The following is an 18216-nucleotide window of genomic DNA, read 5'->3' as shown; positions in this document are numbered from 1 at the left end:
AGTTTTATGATTTGGTATTTCTCTAGGTGATAGCCGGGAGGGGTAAATGACTTCTCTATATCAAATAGCCCCTCAAGGATTTAAAGAGCTCACTTTACATCTTTTTGAAAAATTAGCTTTACTTTAACCCTTTAATTGTGTAGTTTGTTGTTTTTTTCTTTTTTTTAACTTGGAACCTCTGAAGGCACTAAACTCTTCCACGCATCTTTCCTGTTCTTTGATTTCTTCCTTCCTTCAGAGGTCTGTAAATGCACAGGTGGCTGGCCCTGCCCTCTCACGTCCTCCGTCCACAGACATTTCACTCCCCGTGTGATCACTTTCTTTCCAAACAACTGAATCAGAATTTCAAAACCCCTGACTTTAACTTTCAGATACTAATTACTTCATCTGTAACTAAATTTTTCCAATTCATTTTCCATGCCTTTGTCCGGCCTGTGAGTGACCGTCCAGGGCAGGGTGGGAGCGATTCTTCCATCCCACATGTAACAAGTACAGGTGCCAGAGGGCAGACCCCCTGCCCCTGCTCTGCAGCAGAGGATGCCAAGTCTGATTTTCTTTGTTTTCATCTTTCACCTCTCGGAGAGATCCACCAGCTGCATGCATGTGTACCAGGTGAAAGACGGGGACTCCATGCCCCAAACGACCTGGACAGGATCCATGAAACACAGGGGGCATTTTTGGGCCAAGACCCTGACCCAAGGCGAAGTTGGGCTCTGCCTGGAGCAAGTGATGTGGTTCCTTGGGAAGAAGCTGCGCCTGGGACAGCGTCTGTCCCTGCAGCCACTCCAGCCTGTCCCCCAGGAGCTGTGCTGTGTCTGCTGGGGGCCCCTCTTCCTCTGCCCTCCAGCTTCCGTGTTTATTATAGTTCTCTTTTCTGTTGGTATCGTGGTCTTGCGGGAGGCTTTGGCTTGTCTGTGAGCCTTCCTCTTTGACTTCATATCTAACATTTTAGGTTTTCTTCAAGCTGTCTTTGATGATGTCCTAGAAATACAACACATAATAGCTTTGTTTTACAAGCAATCACTTTCTGTTCCGTCCATGTTTTTCTTTCAAAATTTGCACGAGTCTGGGTAAGGCAGGGTACAAGAATGAGTGATGAATATACGTCCACGACTGTACCTGGCCCCATCGAGGCTGCTGACCTGCCTGGGGGAAAGCGCCCAGCATGGGTCAGGCACACTCCTGGGGAGCCCCTCCTGCAGAGCTGTTTCCTTCAGGAGAGGCCACGGAGAGTCGGCCCAGCACAAGCTAGCTTGTGCCTCTGTACTCAGAGTTAAACGCTCACAGTGACGTACAGTGATGTCCCTACTTGTACTTGGTCCTGATCCCAAGCGATAGCCAAAGGAATCTTGAAACCAAGTAAGAGCTCGCCTTGTGGGAGGCCGGTGATGTTTTCGCTGGGTTTCCTGCATTTGTTGCCGGCACGTGCTGTCAGCGACTTTGACATTGGCATCAGCTCCACGAGCTGTCGCTGGTAGGTTTATCCTGGATGGCTCTCTCTCCTAGGAGTTGTTTTAATGTATTCTAAAAGCTTGTATTGAGTGTTGCCTCTGGGTCAGGCACGGAAGTTGGCCTTGGGAGCATAAAATGGTAAACAAAACAGATGCAACTCCTACTCGTGTTTAAGTCTCCTGGGAGAAGAGGCCTAAGGCGAGGGCCACAACGTTGCTGGGGACCCGTGCTGCGGTCTCCCAGAGCAGCAGCGTCCAAGCTCAGACCTGCGGGATGTGGCGCTTAGTCACTCAGAGGAGGGGAACAGGAGTGATTCTGGCAGAGGGCTGCCAGCCCGAATCCTGCTGTGTGGTCTGTAGTCAGGAACGCTGCCTCATCCCTGAGAAAGTTAAGTGTGGCCAGCCTGGCCATTCTGACTCTGCTGTCACCCCGTGAAACCCCATGAGCTCCCAAAGAGCAGGGATCTCTGGCACAACGTGCTTTGTGGTAGGCCCTGGATAAGCGTATCTTTAGTACATAAGAGTTGTTGAACATTGTCTTGAAGCTGCTTTCTGTTGGACTTTATTGGTATTAAAATATGATATACTGCTTATAAAAAGGTCTGAAGTAACTTGATTTTCCAGAAGCTTTTTCCCCAGCGAGGCTGGCTGGTAGCTGCCCTCGGAGGAGGCCCTTGCCAGGTCAGCATGTCCTCCCCCTGTGTCCTCTGCTGTTAGCCACATTGTTTTCTCTACTCTGTTGGCATGGTCTTTAGTGAGCCTCGCCAGTCAGCCACTAGAAGTGGTGCTCCAGAAGTATCTTCTGTGGACTTCTGCAGAGATAGAGGATCCTTGCAGCCGAATGGGAGTCACAAATGAACCAAAGCCTCAGCTCTCTGGAATCCTTGGGAAGGTCTTCGGCATGGGCGAGGTTTTCAGCTCCCTGAGGATTTACCTTCGGATACTCGAACTGTTAAATTAAGTCGATTCCCAATTTGATTTTCATATTAAAATGTAATGGGCCTTTTCCTAGAAATTTTTAGAAGAAAATTCTTTTTGTCCTTGTCACAGATTTTAAAGGGTGTGATATTGCCAGTGCTTTCTGAGGGGGTGTATGATTTTGCCTTTATACCTGAACTCTCGCGGTTTGCTACGTTATTGTTAGGAGATCGGTTGAAACTTGTAACTGCTGTCAGCACACTTGGCTTCATTAGCCCCTGCCTCTTTCTGATCTGTTAGTACTGATAAACTGGGAAACTAGAAACCACAGAACCGGTTATATTTACTTGTTCACATGTTTATTTCAACATTTGTACCTTCAGAAAATATACGTTCAGCCAGGTGTGGTGCTAAATACTGGGGTTACAAAGGTGAGGGAAGCTGGTTCCTTGTGCTTCAAGAGCCTTCTGGAGAAGCAGGGGGTGCGGGAGTATGGCGGGGGATTGGGTGGAGCACCTCCCCACCAGGCTAAGCTGCGTGTGGTGGAGACCAGGTGGGCCCCCAGTAATGGCGCTGCATTTCTTAATGCACAAAGTGTGTAAACGTCGTTGCACAGTTTTGGCTGCAGAGGCCACTTCCTGTGTCTGTCATGTTCTAGATTGTGAGTACCTATTAGGAGCTGAGCTTCCAGTGAGCAAGATCTTACCTGACATCAGTGACCTCCTGCTCCGCTCAATTTCTATCATTATTAGTGGTGCTATTGAATCACTTGGTCAAGGTGCTAATTCCCAGACCTTCCCATTGTAAAGGCAAAGGCGTATCTTTTTTCCATTACAGAAAGTAAATTTTAGGACAATACCTTGACATGCATGAATGGCTTATTCCCCCCAAACTTCTCACTTAATGTTTTAGAGTCAGTGAGCCTTTCCTGGACCAGTTACCTTTGTTGCAAAATGGTGATTTTTCCAGTTCTAACATTTCTTCTGCATTTGCTAGCTGTCCATGTTCTAGAAAGATTTTCATATCCTTCCTCCCTCCTTCCCTTCCCCCTCCTTCTCATCATTCTCAACTGGATTTTTATTTATTAAATGTATTACAGTCCATTTGAGCCATTATTCTTTTGATATATAAAACTGCCCCGAGTGTGGCTAAGTTGGGGACATTTTCCCACTGGCCCCTGTGCCTGTTCACATTAGACCGTGAACACATCCTTGCTTCCTGACACAAGGAGGTGTCCCGCCCTGTCCCTCCCCACCCCTCCCTTGGAATCCGCCCCCTCTCAAGAAGCTCAGTCCCAGTAAAACTCCAGACACCAGACGGTATGGAACAGGGGCACGTGCTGCTCCGGAGAGGTCATGGCTCCCGGACACTGTCTAGTGGCTGAACCTAGGAAATGGGGCAAAAATGGGCCCTTGTATTGAAGTTTTTCTAAAGTGTTAATCTATCATAAGCTCTTTTTTCTTGTTCATTAGAAACTCCATTATGGTGGTACTTCAAGGTTATCGAAGAACATTTCCTCTTAAAAAAAAAATAAATCTTAAAATCTCTTAGTACCAGTCATTCTTATCTCTACAGAGGGAGAAAGGACAACTTAATCTCATAGTGAAAGGAAAGAGTGCTCAGAAATATTAAATAATTTGCCCAAGTGGACCCTGTCTTTGTACTTTGTGTACTGTTTTTTTCCTTTTTTAAAAGATTTTATTTATTTGAGGGAGAGAGAGAGCATGAATGGGAGCAGAGGTAGAGGGAGAGGCAGGCTTCCCACTGAGCAGGAATCTCAACACTGGGCTCGATCCTGGGACCCCGGGATCATGACCTGGGCCAAAGACAGATGCTTAACCCACAGCCACTCCGGCACCTCTGTGTGCACTTTCTCTCAGTGTGTATGCTACTCCTGGGATCGGAAGGGATCATTGGGGCTACCTTCTGTACTTTCTGGTAGACTTTTATATTGTACATTTGTGATCTAAAAAGCATCCTTAATGTTGCCAATATTTGTAATCTGTTCTGCTTACTTTCAGGTGCGGCTAAATCCAGTCCAGCGTCTAAGCCAGGATCCACACCTTCTCGTCCCTCATCAGCCAAAAGGGCTTCATCCAGCAGCTCAGCATCCAAATCTGATAAAGATTTAGAAACACAGGTCATACAGCTTAATGAACAGGTAACTCATCAGCCCTGGCCAGGTCTCTGAGAGGGGAGGGAGGGAGCAAACATGTCTGAGGTAAGGGAGCGGGGGCAGTAGTTTCAAGCAAGTAGGGATTAAAGAAATAGTTCCGGCAGGTAAAATCAGTGGCCCACTAGGAACAAAAGATGTTAGTCAGAAATCAAAGCGGTACATTAATACAGAAGGACTCAGCCTCACATAAATGCAGGTCCACAGGCCAACATCTCTCTCCCCACCCCCCACCCACACCACCTCAAGGCCCAGTCACCAGCTCCAGGCTACACCACGGCCTCTCTGCCCACTTCCGGCCAGTCTAGATACCATTCACTCTTTCTCCTTCCTTTATATGGCAGCAGCTATTTGTCAGACCTATCCTCTGGGACAGACCCCATGCTGGGTGCTACTAACATAATGGGTAGTGAGAGAGAGACCTTTGACCTTCCCTTCCCTCGTAGGACTGAGAGCAGTGGTCTGAGGTGGGCGATTATGCCGGCAAAGTGAACACAGGACACTTCCCACAGCAGTAGAGGTTGGATGCCACAGAAGCACCAAGCCCAATACTTGGGGGTTAGAAAGGCCCCAGTTGTGTTTTAAGTTGAAAAATGTTCTTTTTTGTCTAAATCTAGCTCTCCTATCATTGAAATTCTCAATATAAAAGTTTAGGAATGATGTCTACCTACCAGTAGCTAGTTTTGCCTAGGATTAGATGTCATCGAAAGGTAATAAAACCACTGGGAGCACAAGGCCGCCTGCAGAAGACGCCTCCCCCGACCTAAGTGAGGAGAGAGTCCTGTATCCTGGCTGCTCCCACCACTGGGAGAGGAGCCTTTATTCATGGTTCTTAGTCTGTTCCCAGAAGAGTGGCCAGGCCGTTCCTGGTGATTAATCTGATTCCTTTTGAGCCAGCACGAGTCTGGAAACAGTTTTGAGATAACTGTATATTTGCAGTCAGGAGTCTAGTTTAAAAGCGGGGGTCGCTTAGGCATGTCTTTACAATTCTGATCACTTTAATGAAAATGGTGAACCCCAGAGTCATCCAGTGGGTACGACTTTGATTTGGAAACTGTGGAATGTTCCAACTACCTGCTGATTCTCAGTTTGAGCCCATACGGAATTTCTAGTAGTAGGTTCTTCTTAAATAAGGCTGGTGGGACAGCCTCAGTGAGCCGTGGGCCACATGCCCAAGGCTCCGAGCAGATCCAAACAGACCTAGAGAGAATCAGGCGTGGGTCTCTGATGCTTTAGATTTATAACCCTTTCTCCTTAGGAACCCAAGTTCTTTTGGTATCTTTATTACCTCTCATTCTGTCACGATCTCTTTCCTCCCTGTGGTCTCCCTCTACCACACCCAAGTTTCTAACCTTCCAATCCAAAGTATAACGACATGGAAACCTCAAGATCCTTCCTGCCCTTCTCCCACTTGGCCTTAGCCAGACAGACCCCCTTCCTCTCCTTGGGCTGGCTCCGTGCTCCCATTAGCTGTCCAGTTACTCAAAGAGCCTCTCATCCCCCAGAGACCCAGAACTCATCTTCTCGCCCAAAAACGTCACTCTAACGGGGAGAGGGAGAAGAGTGAGAGGAGCTTTCCAATGATCTTATAATTCCTTTGTTACTTCCAAAGGGCTTCACTGCCCCTGTCTGCCCCATGCTCACCAAGGAGGGCTATGTCCGTTCGCCTCCCTCACCCCCACGCAGCCCCTCCGAGGGAAGGTCACACGCCCTAAATTGTGAGCGTTCTTCCAACTGTTCACTGAACACTGACTCTGGATCCATAGCCCTGTTTCTGTGGTCTCCCTCCGTTTTCTGTCCCGGGGAACAAGGGGGCCTTGCTGATGCTGGCGGGGAGCCACAGGGCATCACTGTGCAAGGACGGAGGACTCCAGGACGAGGAAGGGCTGGGTGGAGATGCCTCGGCTGAAGAGTGAATTACAGTCGTAATAGAGCAAGTGATGAGTGCCATAAACTTGAAGAATTCTCATTTACTTGGCCTCCTGCCTCTGTTCAGGCAGTCTCCCATGACAATTCCAGCGATAGAAACAAATCAAAAGACAGAGGGGAGGGGCGCCTGGGTGGCTCGGTTGATCCGTTGAGCACCTGACTCTTGCTTTCAGCTCAGGTCTTGATCTCAAGGTGGGAAGACAGAGCCCTGCGATGGGCTCCTGCTGGGCGTGGGGCCTGCTCAAGATCCTCCCTCCCTCTCTTCCCGCACCCCTGCTCGCTCTTTCTCTCTTAAAAAGCAGGACAAGATGACAACTAAAATCCTGAGGGCTGTGTGTGGAGCGCGGCTCAGCAGACAGGCAGTGGGCGGTGGGGGGGGGGGTGTCACCGCCGTGCTCAGGGGCCCCTCGGGCTGGAGAGTGGGTGCTGGTTGGCCCTGGGCAGACACGGGGGGGCGGGGTGGGCAACAGAGCTGGGAGGACACTGAGAGGGAGGGGAGAGGACTTGCTCTTCTTGTCTCTTCCTCTTGACATACTCAGGGGTCCGTCCCCAGTGTCACTTCCACCGCTTTGGCCTCTGCGGTGATACCTCAGGTTTGGCCTGGCATCAGCTCCTGGGACTGGGAACGTGGACTTTTCTTGGCCACTTCACCTGTCCTCATACACTCCAGCCCCTGTTGGTCTTTATTGGGGATGTTCACAGCTGTGCCTCCATTCCCCGGCACATCTGGAGAACCACCAGAGGCCAGCCTGGGCTGGAATTTTCTCCAGAAGCCTCAGCCCCTGTATGCTGTACAGACCACAGCTCTCTCGAGAGGCAGCAAACCTGGTTTCCATGGGTTGGATGCATCCAGAGACCTTCCTTGCCTCGTCTGGGGAGAGCTGGCAGACTCAGACACCTGAAGGGCCACGGTCTATCTGCTGGCACCACCGCGGGCTGCAGAGGGACCCGGTGGCCAAGCCTCAGGAAGGGGTTGGTTGGTTTTACAACAAGGAACGATTTCTGGAATTAGGGAAGTTTTCTTCTTCCTCTACTTAAGGCTTCTGGTGGCCTTCAGGTTTTACAAATAACCCAACCATCTTATCAGAAATAAAGGGAAAGCTAGTGAGAGGCTCAGCTGCTTTGAGAGCCGCGTGTGAGGGGGTCTGCGAGGTGAGCTCTGAGGGGCCATATCGCTGGGTCTTGGGCCCAGTGTGCAGGAAGGGGACGGATGGATCAGTAATTCCAACCAGATCAATAGCATGTACGAAAGCCCAGAATTATCAGAGAAGAAAATTTCCCCTTCCAAAGGTAATTTTTAGAAATTCTGTTAGGGTGATTTTAGTACACTGAGTGAGACTTCACCTGAGGAGGAGCATGAGTGATTTAATTTACCTCCTAAATGATATTGTCTACATAAATCTAAACAGACAGGACTTTAAAAAAAAAGAAAGGATTCCCAGGAAGCAGGCACAGTGTGATGGTTTGGGCCCGTGTGTACCTGATGTGCCCATTTAGGATTGGACACCCAGTCTGTTGACGCCACTGTCCGTGTTCTTCAGCCCAGGTGTTGCCTCCTTCCTACACCATCTGTCACCACTGTGAGAGGCCGCACAGCCCTAGTGGAAGGACCTGGAATCGCATCCGGGGGGAAGAGGGAATGAAGGGCTGTTTGGCTGAGGGCACGGGGCTTCCTTTTCTTCTTCCTCCCCTGCACTCCCTGCAGTGGCCCCAGAGCCAGAACCAGAGGACTTCAACCCGATCCCTCAGCAGCCTCTCCGTCTCACCCAGTTGTCCTTGTGTAACTGGGACCCCGTTTCTCCATAGAAAGCATCGGTCTAGGATGCTCAGGGACATTTATGAAGGGCTCCAAAACGAAGGGTGGCTCTTCTGAAGAAAGGAGGGTCCTCGGGATACATCTAAACTAACCACAGCAGCAGCCTCTCTGCCCTGCCTCCCCTCCCTTTCTCCAGAGGATGAACAGGGTAGGAGAAGGATGTGCTGTAGCCCGTGTTAGCAGGCAAGGAGGAAAACTTGCTCGGAGCCCGTATGCCACCGTGTTGAGCAGAAGAATCCGTCCAGCAGTGGTTACGAACATCCGTTGGCAGAAGGGACGACTGGCCTGCTGGCGGAGTTGACCTTGTGGCCAAGGCTCGAGCTCCGTTGCATCCGTTGTTCCCCGTCTATACAGAAAGGCGTAGTTGCTCACGTTTCTTATACTGTATTTTGGGTTTTCTTTCCTTCTACCCCCACTCCCTTGCAGGTACATTCATTAAAACTTGCCCTCGAAGGTGTGGAAAAGGAGAGAGATTTCTACTTTGGCAAGTTGAGAGAGATTGAGCTACTCTGCCAAGAACACGGGCAGGAAAACGATGACCTTGTGCAGCGACTAATGGAAGTCCTCTATGCTTCGGAAGAACATGTAAGTGTGAGGAGAGCCCTTGACTGCTGCGTTCTAAAGCGATGTCGTTGGTCAGGGCACAGTGAGCAATGGGCCTTCAGATGCCCTGGGATCTCGGAGAATGAGGACTCCGTGCATTGGTCATTCCCAGAGGAATAAGTATCACTATCACGTGTATTCATGAATCCATCTGGGAAGAGATGAGTGGCCAGGGCTGGGGGAGGAGGAGGACTGACTGAGACAAATAGGGTGATGCAGCCAGGTACCAAGTGGTTTTCAGCTCTGAGCAGCGGAGCAGCAAGAATGTGTGTAAGATTCTTCCTGACAGAACAGAGTATGGTTAGAGGAAGAATTCGTCTAAATGTTTTTCCCATCCCCATCAGCCTCACAACTGCCTGTTTTTATTGCGGCGCTGGTTGTCTTGGTTCCTCATTGGCAGTGCAGACCAGCGCTACGCAACAGCCCTTAGCTGAAAAATATTTTTAGAAGGCCTCCTCTGGGGGTGACTGTCTCACTCAGTCGGAAGAGCCCTGCAGCTCCTGATCTCAGGGTCATGAGTGCAAGTCCCATGTTGGGCAGAGAGATTATGTAAATCTTAAAAAACAAAAATTTTAAAAAAAGAAAGACGGCCTCCTCTCTGGGGAGGACCTTACTAGCAAGGCTTCTCCTCAGGCGTGTGAGGGGGAGCGGTGGGAGGGGGAATCCCAGCATGTGGATTCCATCCCGGTGATGGAAAGCAGGTGTGAGGAACAGCCGAGGAACGAGACTCAAGGGCAGGAAGGGAAGAGCGGGGGAGAGATGAGTGAGGGGCTGGGCAGCAAGGCAGGAGTGGGAGCCTGACCAGGAGCCCCCCCCTTACCCCCGTGGAAGGTGTGAAAGAGGGGTCTGGGCTGGGGTTTCAAGCTCTTCCCTAGGCCAGGCTGCAGCTGGTGGAAGCGTCTGAGGCTATGGAACTTGGACACCCAGGGCCCCTCCCAGGGTTCTGGGGGTGAGCTGTTTTTGTCACTTCCACCCACTGGGAACAAGACACCGGCAAGTTTACTTTAGGACTTATTCCAGCCCAATACCAGACAAATGTTTACTCCTTGTTAGATCTGAAATCCTAGAGATGAGATTTTCTAAAACAGCCCAGGGTTTGAGGCCTCCTCGCTACATTTTTGTTCCTTCCCCCAGCCCATATTTTGTTTTGTTTTGAAGCCTCTTTCTCCGTTATCATTGGCTCAGACTGTACATCTTGAAGCACTGAGAAGCTTCCTGTCCAGGTCCCAGAGGCAGAGATGGCTTCACAAAATACGGTTCTCAATGTTTTCAGATCCGATGGCAGAAACGTCCTGATTTCTAGTGTGCCGGCAGCAGCCCGAATGCTTGTGGCTAGAGTGTTGCTTGCTTATTAGAGGCTAAAGCCAACCGGTCTCCATGGCGCCCCCATCTGAAGGACCAGGCTCACTGACAGAGGAAGGCAGCGGCAGCATCAGCACGTCCCAGCTCTGTGCTGTGGGCAGGAGAACCCTTCCGACAGCCACCTCACTCCTGGTCTTGTCCCAAGAGGGAGTTATTGTGCCAGGACCTGCTCAGGTGCCCTGCAAGCTCAGAGCTGACATGGATCCCTGAGCTCTGGCTCACAGCCAGCAGGGCCGGCCCTGGGTGAGAGTTCCTGACTTCTGAGTGTGACCTCAGGGGATTCCGCCCCATGCCTGTTGTTCGGTTAAATACAGACGCACCCTAAGTTGCGTTTCAGGGACAGGTGTTTGCCAGAGAGGCTTCTTCTCTAAGTCTTTATTTGGTGATGGCTGGTCTTTGATTCTTGGGAGTCAAACAATCCTAGAATAGAATGTTTGGAAGATGTGGAAATCCAGATGGGTGTTTGCGTACAGAAGTAAACAGGGGTGGTTCACCGTTGTAGAAACCTAATGGAAGTTTCCAAAGCAGATCACCAGACCGCCTTCTCGTGCCCCTCTTTATCATCCTCAGGATCTTTTTCCCTTTGGGGCCACAGGTATCTGGACTTAGTCATTGCTTAGCTGCTGCCTTGTCCGTCTGTCAGCTGAGGTGCACCTGCTTATATAAACAGGCACTTAATTCCCAAAGCACTGTCACAAAAGTCACTGTTGGGTGATCTAAAGATTCTCTCCATGCAACCGAGAGCTCTGGGGAAGAGCCTGTATTTCTGTCACTGGCCTAAGGCTTGGGTGGACAGAAAGGGACAGAGGCACTGCCTCAGCGAGGGGCCACTGACTGGACTATGTCAGTTATGACCCATGCGGTAAGAGAGGCATAAACTTGTGTGGCGAGCCTACAACGACAGCCCGGAGTGACAAGCAGATACTCTAGAGAAGAGCACGTTGGGGTGGGTGTGAAGAATGATGGGGAAGAGCAGCTGCACAGAGCTAGGGAAGGGAGAGGATTGTGCAGGCAGAGGAAACCGGGTGGGCACAGCCCTGAGCCAAGAACGGCCAGGTGTGACCGGGGCACGTGAGCCTCCTGAGTGCCCTCCGCCCCATCAAGTCGGGAGCCACCGTTAACTGTCCTCCTTCCTTTGCCCCCATTTTCCTCCTATGGTAGGCAAGAGCCTTCCCACAGGCTTCCAACTTGCTTCTCTTTCCACTGAGATCATGAGAATGATGAACTCTAGGCTCGCTCACAGCCAAACCTTGAGAAAGCTCTGATGATAGGCAAACACTAGAATTTAGCCCGTAGTGCTCCAGGGCATTGTCTGGCATAGGTTTTGCCTGGCTTCCACTTCCATGCGGGTTTCAGTTGTTCCTTTTCATGGAGGGCATCAGAAAATTTTTCTTCCTGGGAGCTTACCTAGGCTGGTGTGAGCTAGGAGCACTTGGCTGTGATACGTAGTCCAACCGCCTCAGCCTTCCAGATCTGTTCTGCAGACCTTCACACCGCCTTAACCTGCACCCCTAGCATTAGCAGTCCCTTGATAAGCTGGGAGGTTTGCACTTTATCCTGGTAAGAGTCTGGAGTCCACAGTTCCCGCAGGCAGATGACGTGAGAGCTGCCCTTGGCCCGCTGCAGACAGCAGTGCCCCCTGGCTTGACAAGTAGGAAGGGGAGACCAGTGATGAGGTCTGAACTCACGGGTTCCTGGTCCCACAGCTTGTTACAGGCCCATGGTGTGGTATCCAAGTCTTTGACTTTCAGTCCTGGGTTAACCCCATTATCGCGCAGTTAACTCCCAACTGTGCTGTAAGCAAATGCGATCTTCTTTAAAATGTCAAACAGATCCTCAGGTCTGAGACCTCCCGTGCACCTAACACACACTAAACAACTAAGGAACGCACACTTGCGGCCTGCTACAGTCCTAGCTGGAGGAAAGGCAGGTACCGCACTAGCAGTACAGAGTTAGGGTGATGGATGAAATAGCATCCCTGACCCCACTCAGGGCTGCGGTGCATCGCCTGACCGAAGCCAAGCCAGGACGTGAAGCTGGGAGTAGTTGACCCTGGGGAGAGGGTAGGGGAGCAGCGTCAGGAAGGAACATGTGGCAGAATGGACGCCGGGGAGTTCCCAGGTTCCCACTCCTGGTAAAGACCCATGACCACTAGACTTCTTTTTGGCCCCTAGACAAGAGGGAGAACACTCACTGGGAGAGGGCAATGGCTTGCGTGGTCTTGTACCATGCCCACAGATACTCCCCTGCTCCCCTAGGAATGCCACTGTCAGTTGAGGTGCTCTCTTTCGGAGCAGCGAGGACCACCCTCCTCTCTCACACAGCCTGTAGGCCAATCTGCTGCCTCGGAGGCTGCACTGAGGGCCCAGGGGTGCAGGGCAGGGGAGGACATTCTGAGGCCAGAATCAAATACGGTTAAGCCATGAAGGAGTCGGGGGGCCCTGAAGACAGAGTGTGGGCAGAGCAGGATCTTGGGCCTTGGCACATCGTGGTGGAGTAGTTCTGGGGGATGGGAAGAGGGATGGTCCTGGGCATGGGGAGAGCTGACTGTTACTAAACATTATGCCTCTGGACCCCGAGCTGTAAGGGATAGGGCTAGATTGGAACCAGGGTCTTCAGTGTGATGTTCCTTTCTACTGTTGTCACAGAAAAGGTTAAATTTTTAAAATCTTTCCATTTCTAGAATATATTTCAAAGAATTCTCCCACCATGAAATATTTGCAGCTCACAATAGGTGTTATGAACAGCCCAATATTGTAGGCACCTTCCCTTCTTGAATTCCTTGACTCCTCTGTTGGATTTAGGGACTCCACTTACTCACCGATCAGTGAAGCTCTTGGGAAACTGTTAAATAGGTGCCTCTGTTATAATTCTCCATTGTAGAGATGGGAAAACTAAGGCATACGGTGGTTGAGTAACATGCTCATCTATTCCTGGGTCCTCAGGGATTTCTTCCTCTCAGCGCAACCTGTACCAAGTTGGGAAGTAAGCAAGTGTGACACAGATGGGTGAGGTCCCATCCCTGACTTGAGTAACCTGAGGCCACCGTGTTGGAGACACATGAGCTTCCATGCCCGAGTTTTGTAGCTAAGGAGGAAACTGAGTGCTGCCGGCCCAGGGAAAGCAAGCATCGGGGCTCAGGGGAGAAGACCCTACCGTGGCTAGGGGGCTGGGCCTGCCCGGGGCTACAGGGCATAGACCTGGCTGGAAGGCGGGTGAGGTACTGGGGTTGAGAAAGGAGCGAGTGTGGCTGGTGTGAGGCCGCCAGCACTCCTGTGGGTCCCACGTGCGTTCCTGAGGGAGCAGTGGCCCTCCTGGCTCGGGAGATAAGAGCCGCTTGCTTCCTGTGTCAGAACATAACAGAAGTTGCAGATGCAGCCAGCCAGGGCTGATGTTCCCTGGAGCGGTGCTCATGGGGGTTAGAGGAATGAATGAAAGGGTTCTAGAATACCTCCACCCTCTGGCTCCTGTCCCTGAAGTACCTACAGTCCAGAGGGGGTCTCCGTAGGTGCAGGTCCTCCTGCCTCTCTCTGGCTTTCAGCCCAAAGCCCGTCCTCCGCGTTAGGGGACTCCTCCTCCAGAATGACTTCAGGGTGTGCGCCCCTGAGGGGCAGGGCTCTGCGTCGTGCCGCACGCTTGCTGCCAGGTGAAGACCTTCTTACTAGGAGCGTCATTCCAAGGGAGACTCCGGATTCTGAAGTCTGGTGTTGACGCTGGAATGACAGCACAGGAAAAAAAATCTATGACTCCCCATACCTTCGGGAAAAGGAATTTCCCTCGTTAATACTCCGGCCCTCCTTGTCATTGATAGCCGTGACAATTCGCAGACATCCCAAAGTCCTTGAGCCATGGCTGCTGACCCCTCTGCCGCCCTCCCTTGCCTTATGACTCCGCGGGGGGCGTCTCCGCAGCGGAGGAGTATCCGATCCCCCACAGGGTCTGTTTCAGTAAAGAGTGACCGGGCAGGAAAGGAAGCCAAAGCATTGCATCGCCTGGCAGGGTGGGGCTGACCCTCCACCACCCACAGTGGCCCAGGGCTCTGCCTTTTCACAGCAGGTTCTCCCGTGTGGTCATGATGCTTTGGAGGCCGTGCCTTGGTTGACTTTTTCACGAGGGTAGAAATGTGTCCATGAAGGAATGTTAGGTGCGTCACACCTGACCACTGTGTTCTAGAATGACGAGTCCTTGGAGAGGGGAAGCAGCGGCATCTGGGGGTGCATCGGCTCGGAGAGTGGGAGAGCCCTGGCTGACAAGGGGGGTCCTCGCACATGCTGTCTGGGGAGAGGGGGTGCGCTGGACGCTGCGGGGCCTCCAACCCAGTCCGTAGTTCCAGCTGAAACCTCTCCCCCTGTCTGGCAGGAGGGCCACCCGGAAGAGGCCGAGGCTGAGGACCAAGTCCATGACCAGCAGCCCCAGCAGCAGGAAGAGTACTGAAGCGTCCTGGCCCCTTGCGCCTTCAGCTGTGCGTGGGAACTTTTCTTCTGGAGAAACGTGTGGCCTCAAGCTCAACAGAAACCAGTCGTTCCCAGTCTGCCGTTAACATCAACGCACTGTTGCATCCGCCAGCCACCGCGCTCGGTTCCCATTTCCTTTGCCAAGACCCGTTAGCAGCCAGCCGTTGGGCGGCCTGAGAGGTCACGGGGTCACATACCTACCACTTCACCACTTGGCTGCTTGGGATTGATTCTGCTCTTCTCATTTCTTTCCGGAACAACTCTCCCCATCGCCCCACCACCACCCCCTTTTTATCCTGGTGTGAAACAATGGTAATTTGATATATGGTATTTATATTGGCATTTCTCAACCAGTGTCACTAGATGTCACACATTCGTGGTGCTTTGATGTTTGCAAGTCTAACCTCTGAACGTAAATTTGGTCAAATGATAAATTGGAGCAAAGGGAAAGAGATCCTTGATATGAAAGCCATAAGGACAGTGACTTGTTTTATAGGGAAAAAGTTTCCCCCTCGACTCCCAACACTAAAGGGAAAAAAAAAAAATGGAATCAAAACTAGGACTTCAGGGCCCAGCAGTATTTCTCCCCGAGCGCAGCAGACGGCCACACAGTTAGTTTCGAAAGACATTCACTCGAGGACACCCCCATCCCCACTTCACCCTCCGACTGCTTGCCCTCCCCTCCCCCACCCGGGTTCTCATGCTTTTTTCTTTCTCAGGGTCCTCTTTGGTGGGCAGCCACTCTCCCCAAAAGCTGTCATCAATTACCTATAGTCCAGAGGGGGTCTGCGTAGGTGCAGGTCCTCCTGCCTGTCTCTGGCTTTCAGCCCAAAGCCCGTCCTCCGCGTTAGGGGACTCCTCCTCCAGAATGACTTCAGGGTGTGCGCCCCTGAGGGGCAGGGCTCTGCGTCGTGCCACACGCTTGCTGCCAAGTGAAGACCTTCTTACTAGGAGCGTCATTCCAAGGGAGACTCCGGATTCTGAAGTCTGGTGTTGACACTGGAATGACAGCACAGGAAAAAAAATCTATGACTCCCCATACCTTCGGGAAAAGGAATTTCCCTTGTTAATACTCTGGCCCTCCTTGTCATTGATAACCATGGCAATTCGCAAATAGAGGAAACATTAATGAATTAAAAGCATTCCTTATTTTTTTAACTAATATTTGCACATTTTCTTAGTATCTTCCCAAATCTCTGCCTCTCTTATTCCTCCGACAGATGGTATCCCTTCCTGGATCATTCATTTCACTTGGTTTCCTAACTTTAGATGTACTTCACTTGTTATTTGACTTAGCAGGTGCAAGAACAACAAACAAGTGTGCCCGCCCCACTTGCCTCTTAACTGAAAAGCTTAAAATAAATTTCTGAAATATGTATCCGAAAGCTTTGACATTTCTTTATTAATTGATGGAATACTAATTCTAAATTCTAGCATTGGAGCTTGCCACCAAAAGAAGTCTTCCCACAATCTCTCGCAGCAAAGTGGTATTTGAGTTACCGGTGAACACGATGGCTTGTATTTGTGAGGTTATTACAACGCACTGTGCATAACTGGACAGACGTTCTGTGGTGTTTGGTTTCCCTTCCTTCTCTCTCCCGCCTGCTCTGCGCGGCGGCGGCAGCTCCCTTCTCTCAGGCTGGACAGCCTGGCTCTCGGCAGTGACATCCTCCCGCACCTGGGTACAGGTGGTGGTTGTGCTATGCTCGGCCGCACGCTTACCGTTGTGGTCCCTCCCGGCCATTTGTATGGACCTTCCTTTTGTAAAAATCGCTCTTGTACAGAGGCACAGTAAATAACTCTACGCGCAGAGCATGCTTCGGTGGTTGCTAGGCAGAGACATCTCAGTGATGCCCAGTGCCTGGTAGACCGTGGCCGGAATTGCCGGCATGGGGGTGGGTGTGATGATGGCGGAAGTTGCCTCAGCCTCGCGGGGGGACAGCTGCTCTGCCTCCCCCTGGTGCCCCAGGCTTGTCAGCTAGGAAACCTACTGGCCAGATACCTTCCCTTTCCCAGGTGGTCGTCCTTGATTCTCCATCCCAGGTCTTAGCGCCAGCTCCTCACGGATTTAGAGAAGCGTTCCACATCCTTCTTTCTGTCCGCATCTGACCCCTCTTCCAGCGTGCCGGGTGGTGTGCGACATCACGGATATTTGGGGGAATCTTGAACCGCTAGGATTCTCCGTCGTCTTGGGCCGCACCCCAACTTCTGTGCAGACCACCTCCTTCCCCAGGGCCACTCCTTTCTCCCCGAGGCCCACACCCCATCATCCTCCCATCTCGGCATCCAGGGCACGCTTTCTTCCATGGCCACCCCCATCACACGTCCTCACGCCGGGCTGAGAAGCATCCCTTTGTGGGCTCTGCCTGCCCTCGCAGAAGCCGGACTTCATTCTTGGCCACGCAGCTGTGGCCGGTGATAGCACTTCCGCTGCTCGTGTCAGATAGGAAGTGATTGAAGCAGGGGGCAGAGAGAGAGCCCGTCTTCTTTCTAAGCAGAAAAAACCAGACAAACACCTTGTTGACCAGAGAGAAGTAAACTCCAGAAGGGAACCAAGAACTCCTCCCTTCCCTGGTGAGTATTTCCATTATTCCGTTAAGGTTTAATATGCATTCAGATTACTTTTACTAAATAGTACACCATAAAGCTTTTGTTATATATTCAATGTAAACTGAAAGGAATGTAAACATATGTATTGTTAATTATAAATAGATAAGTAATGACATCATAGATGAAAAAGTCTTATTCAGATGTATCACATTCATTTTACATTACCCTATTGTCGCATGGTAGGATAGTTTTTTTGTCTCTGAATATGTGAATAACTTGACTTGCGTTTATCTTTTTACATATTTAATAAAAAAAAGTATATGTTAAAAGGACCGGACTTACAGATTCTTACATTTTTATGCCAAGGGTTTCCTTCCGAGTGAGCATGTGTGTGTGAATAGGTTGTTTATTGGAACCCCATATCTACTTACATTTTCTTATGATTGACCGGGACATGGTCGGGGGGCGGCTTGCTTTTATTGATGGCAAATGTTTTAACAGGAATTAAAGATCAGTATCTGATTTCAAATGTAGCAGCTGTGATACCTTTTTAAAAACTTTACCAAAAAAAAGACAAGCCATCCACTTAGGGAAGATTGCTCTCCCAGGCAAACAGAAGCCTCGTTCCGCAGCCCCAGCCTGCTCCACACGGGCGAGATGGGGCTGGGCAGGCAGGAAGCTGGGGGAACAGCAGGCAGATGTTTCGAGGCTTCCTGGCAAACTGACCTGGGATCAGCAAACGCTCTCAGGTTCTGCACATTCTTGCGTTCTAGTTTGACGATCTGGACCAAGTGATGGTTTAGCCACACCAATTGAATACCAATAGGCACAGGAATAGGTGGAAAAAAAGTCTTAGAAGTGGCCCCGTGAGCCGCCCGGAGAGGCTGGAGAGCAGGGGACAGCAGCGTGTGGGACACTGTGCCCAGGAGCTGGCAAGGTACAGAGGCTCAGCCGGGGTCC

The 18216-nt window shown here is 51.0% G+C and overlaps 1 protein-coding gene across 3 annotated transcripts in view; it reads left to right on the top strand.

Annotated features, from left to right (window-relative positions):
• MAPRE2 (microtubule associated protein RP/EB family member 2) overlaps window positions 1–17588 on the top strand; it is a 158918-nt gene extending 141330 nt beyond the window's left edge. For all 3 annotated transcript variants that reach the window (XM_044243170.1, XM_044243169.1, XM_044243168.1), the window contains 3 exons: window positions 4391–4530; window positions 8714–8872; window positions 14612–17588. In XM_044243170.1, the coding sequence (XP_044099105.1) occupies window positions 4391–4530; window positions 8714–8872; window positions 14612–14686 (374 nt within the window). In that variant the 3' untranslated portion in view covers window positions 14687–17588. The remainder of the gene's footprint in view (window positions 1–4390; window positions 4531–8713; window positions 8873–14611) is intronic.
• The last annotated feature ends 628 nt before the right edge of the window (window positions 17589–18216 follow it).

Source organism: Neovison vison, chromosome 3, assembly GCF_020171115.1.
Source record: "Neovison vison isolate M4711 chromosome 3, ASM_NN_V1, whole genome shotgun sequence".
In the NCBI taxonomy this organism is placed as follows: domain Eukaryota; kingdom Metazoa; phylum Chordata; class Mammalia; order Carnivora; family Mustelidae; genus Neogale; species Neogale vison.
The sequence above is the reverse complement of the archived record's forward strand: the minus strand, read 5'-3'. Positions and strand labels throughout refer to the sequence as shown.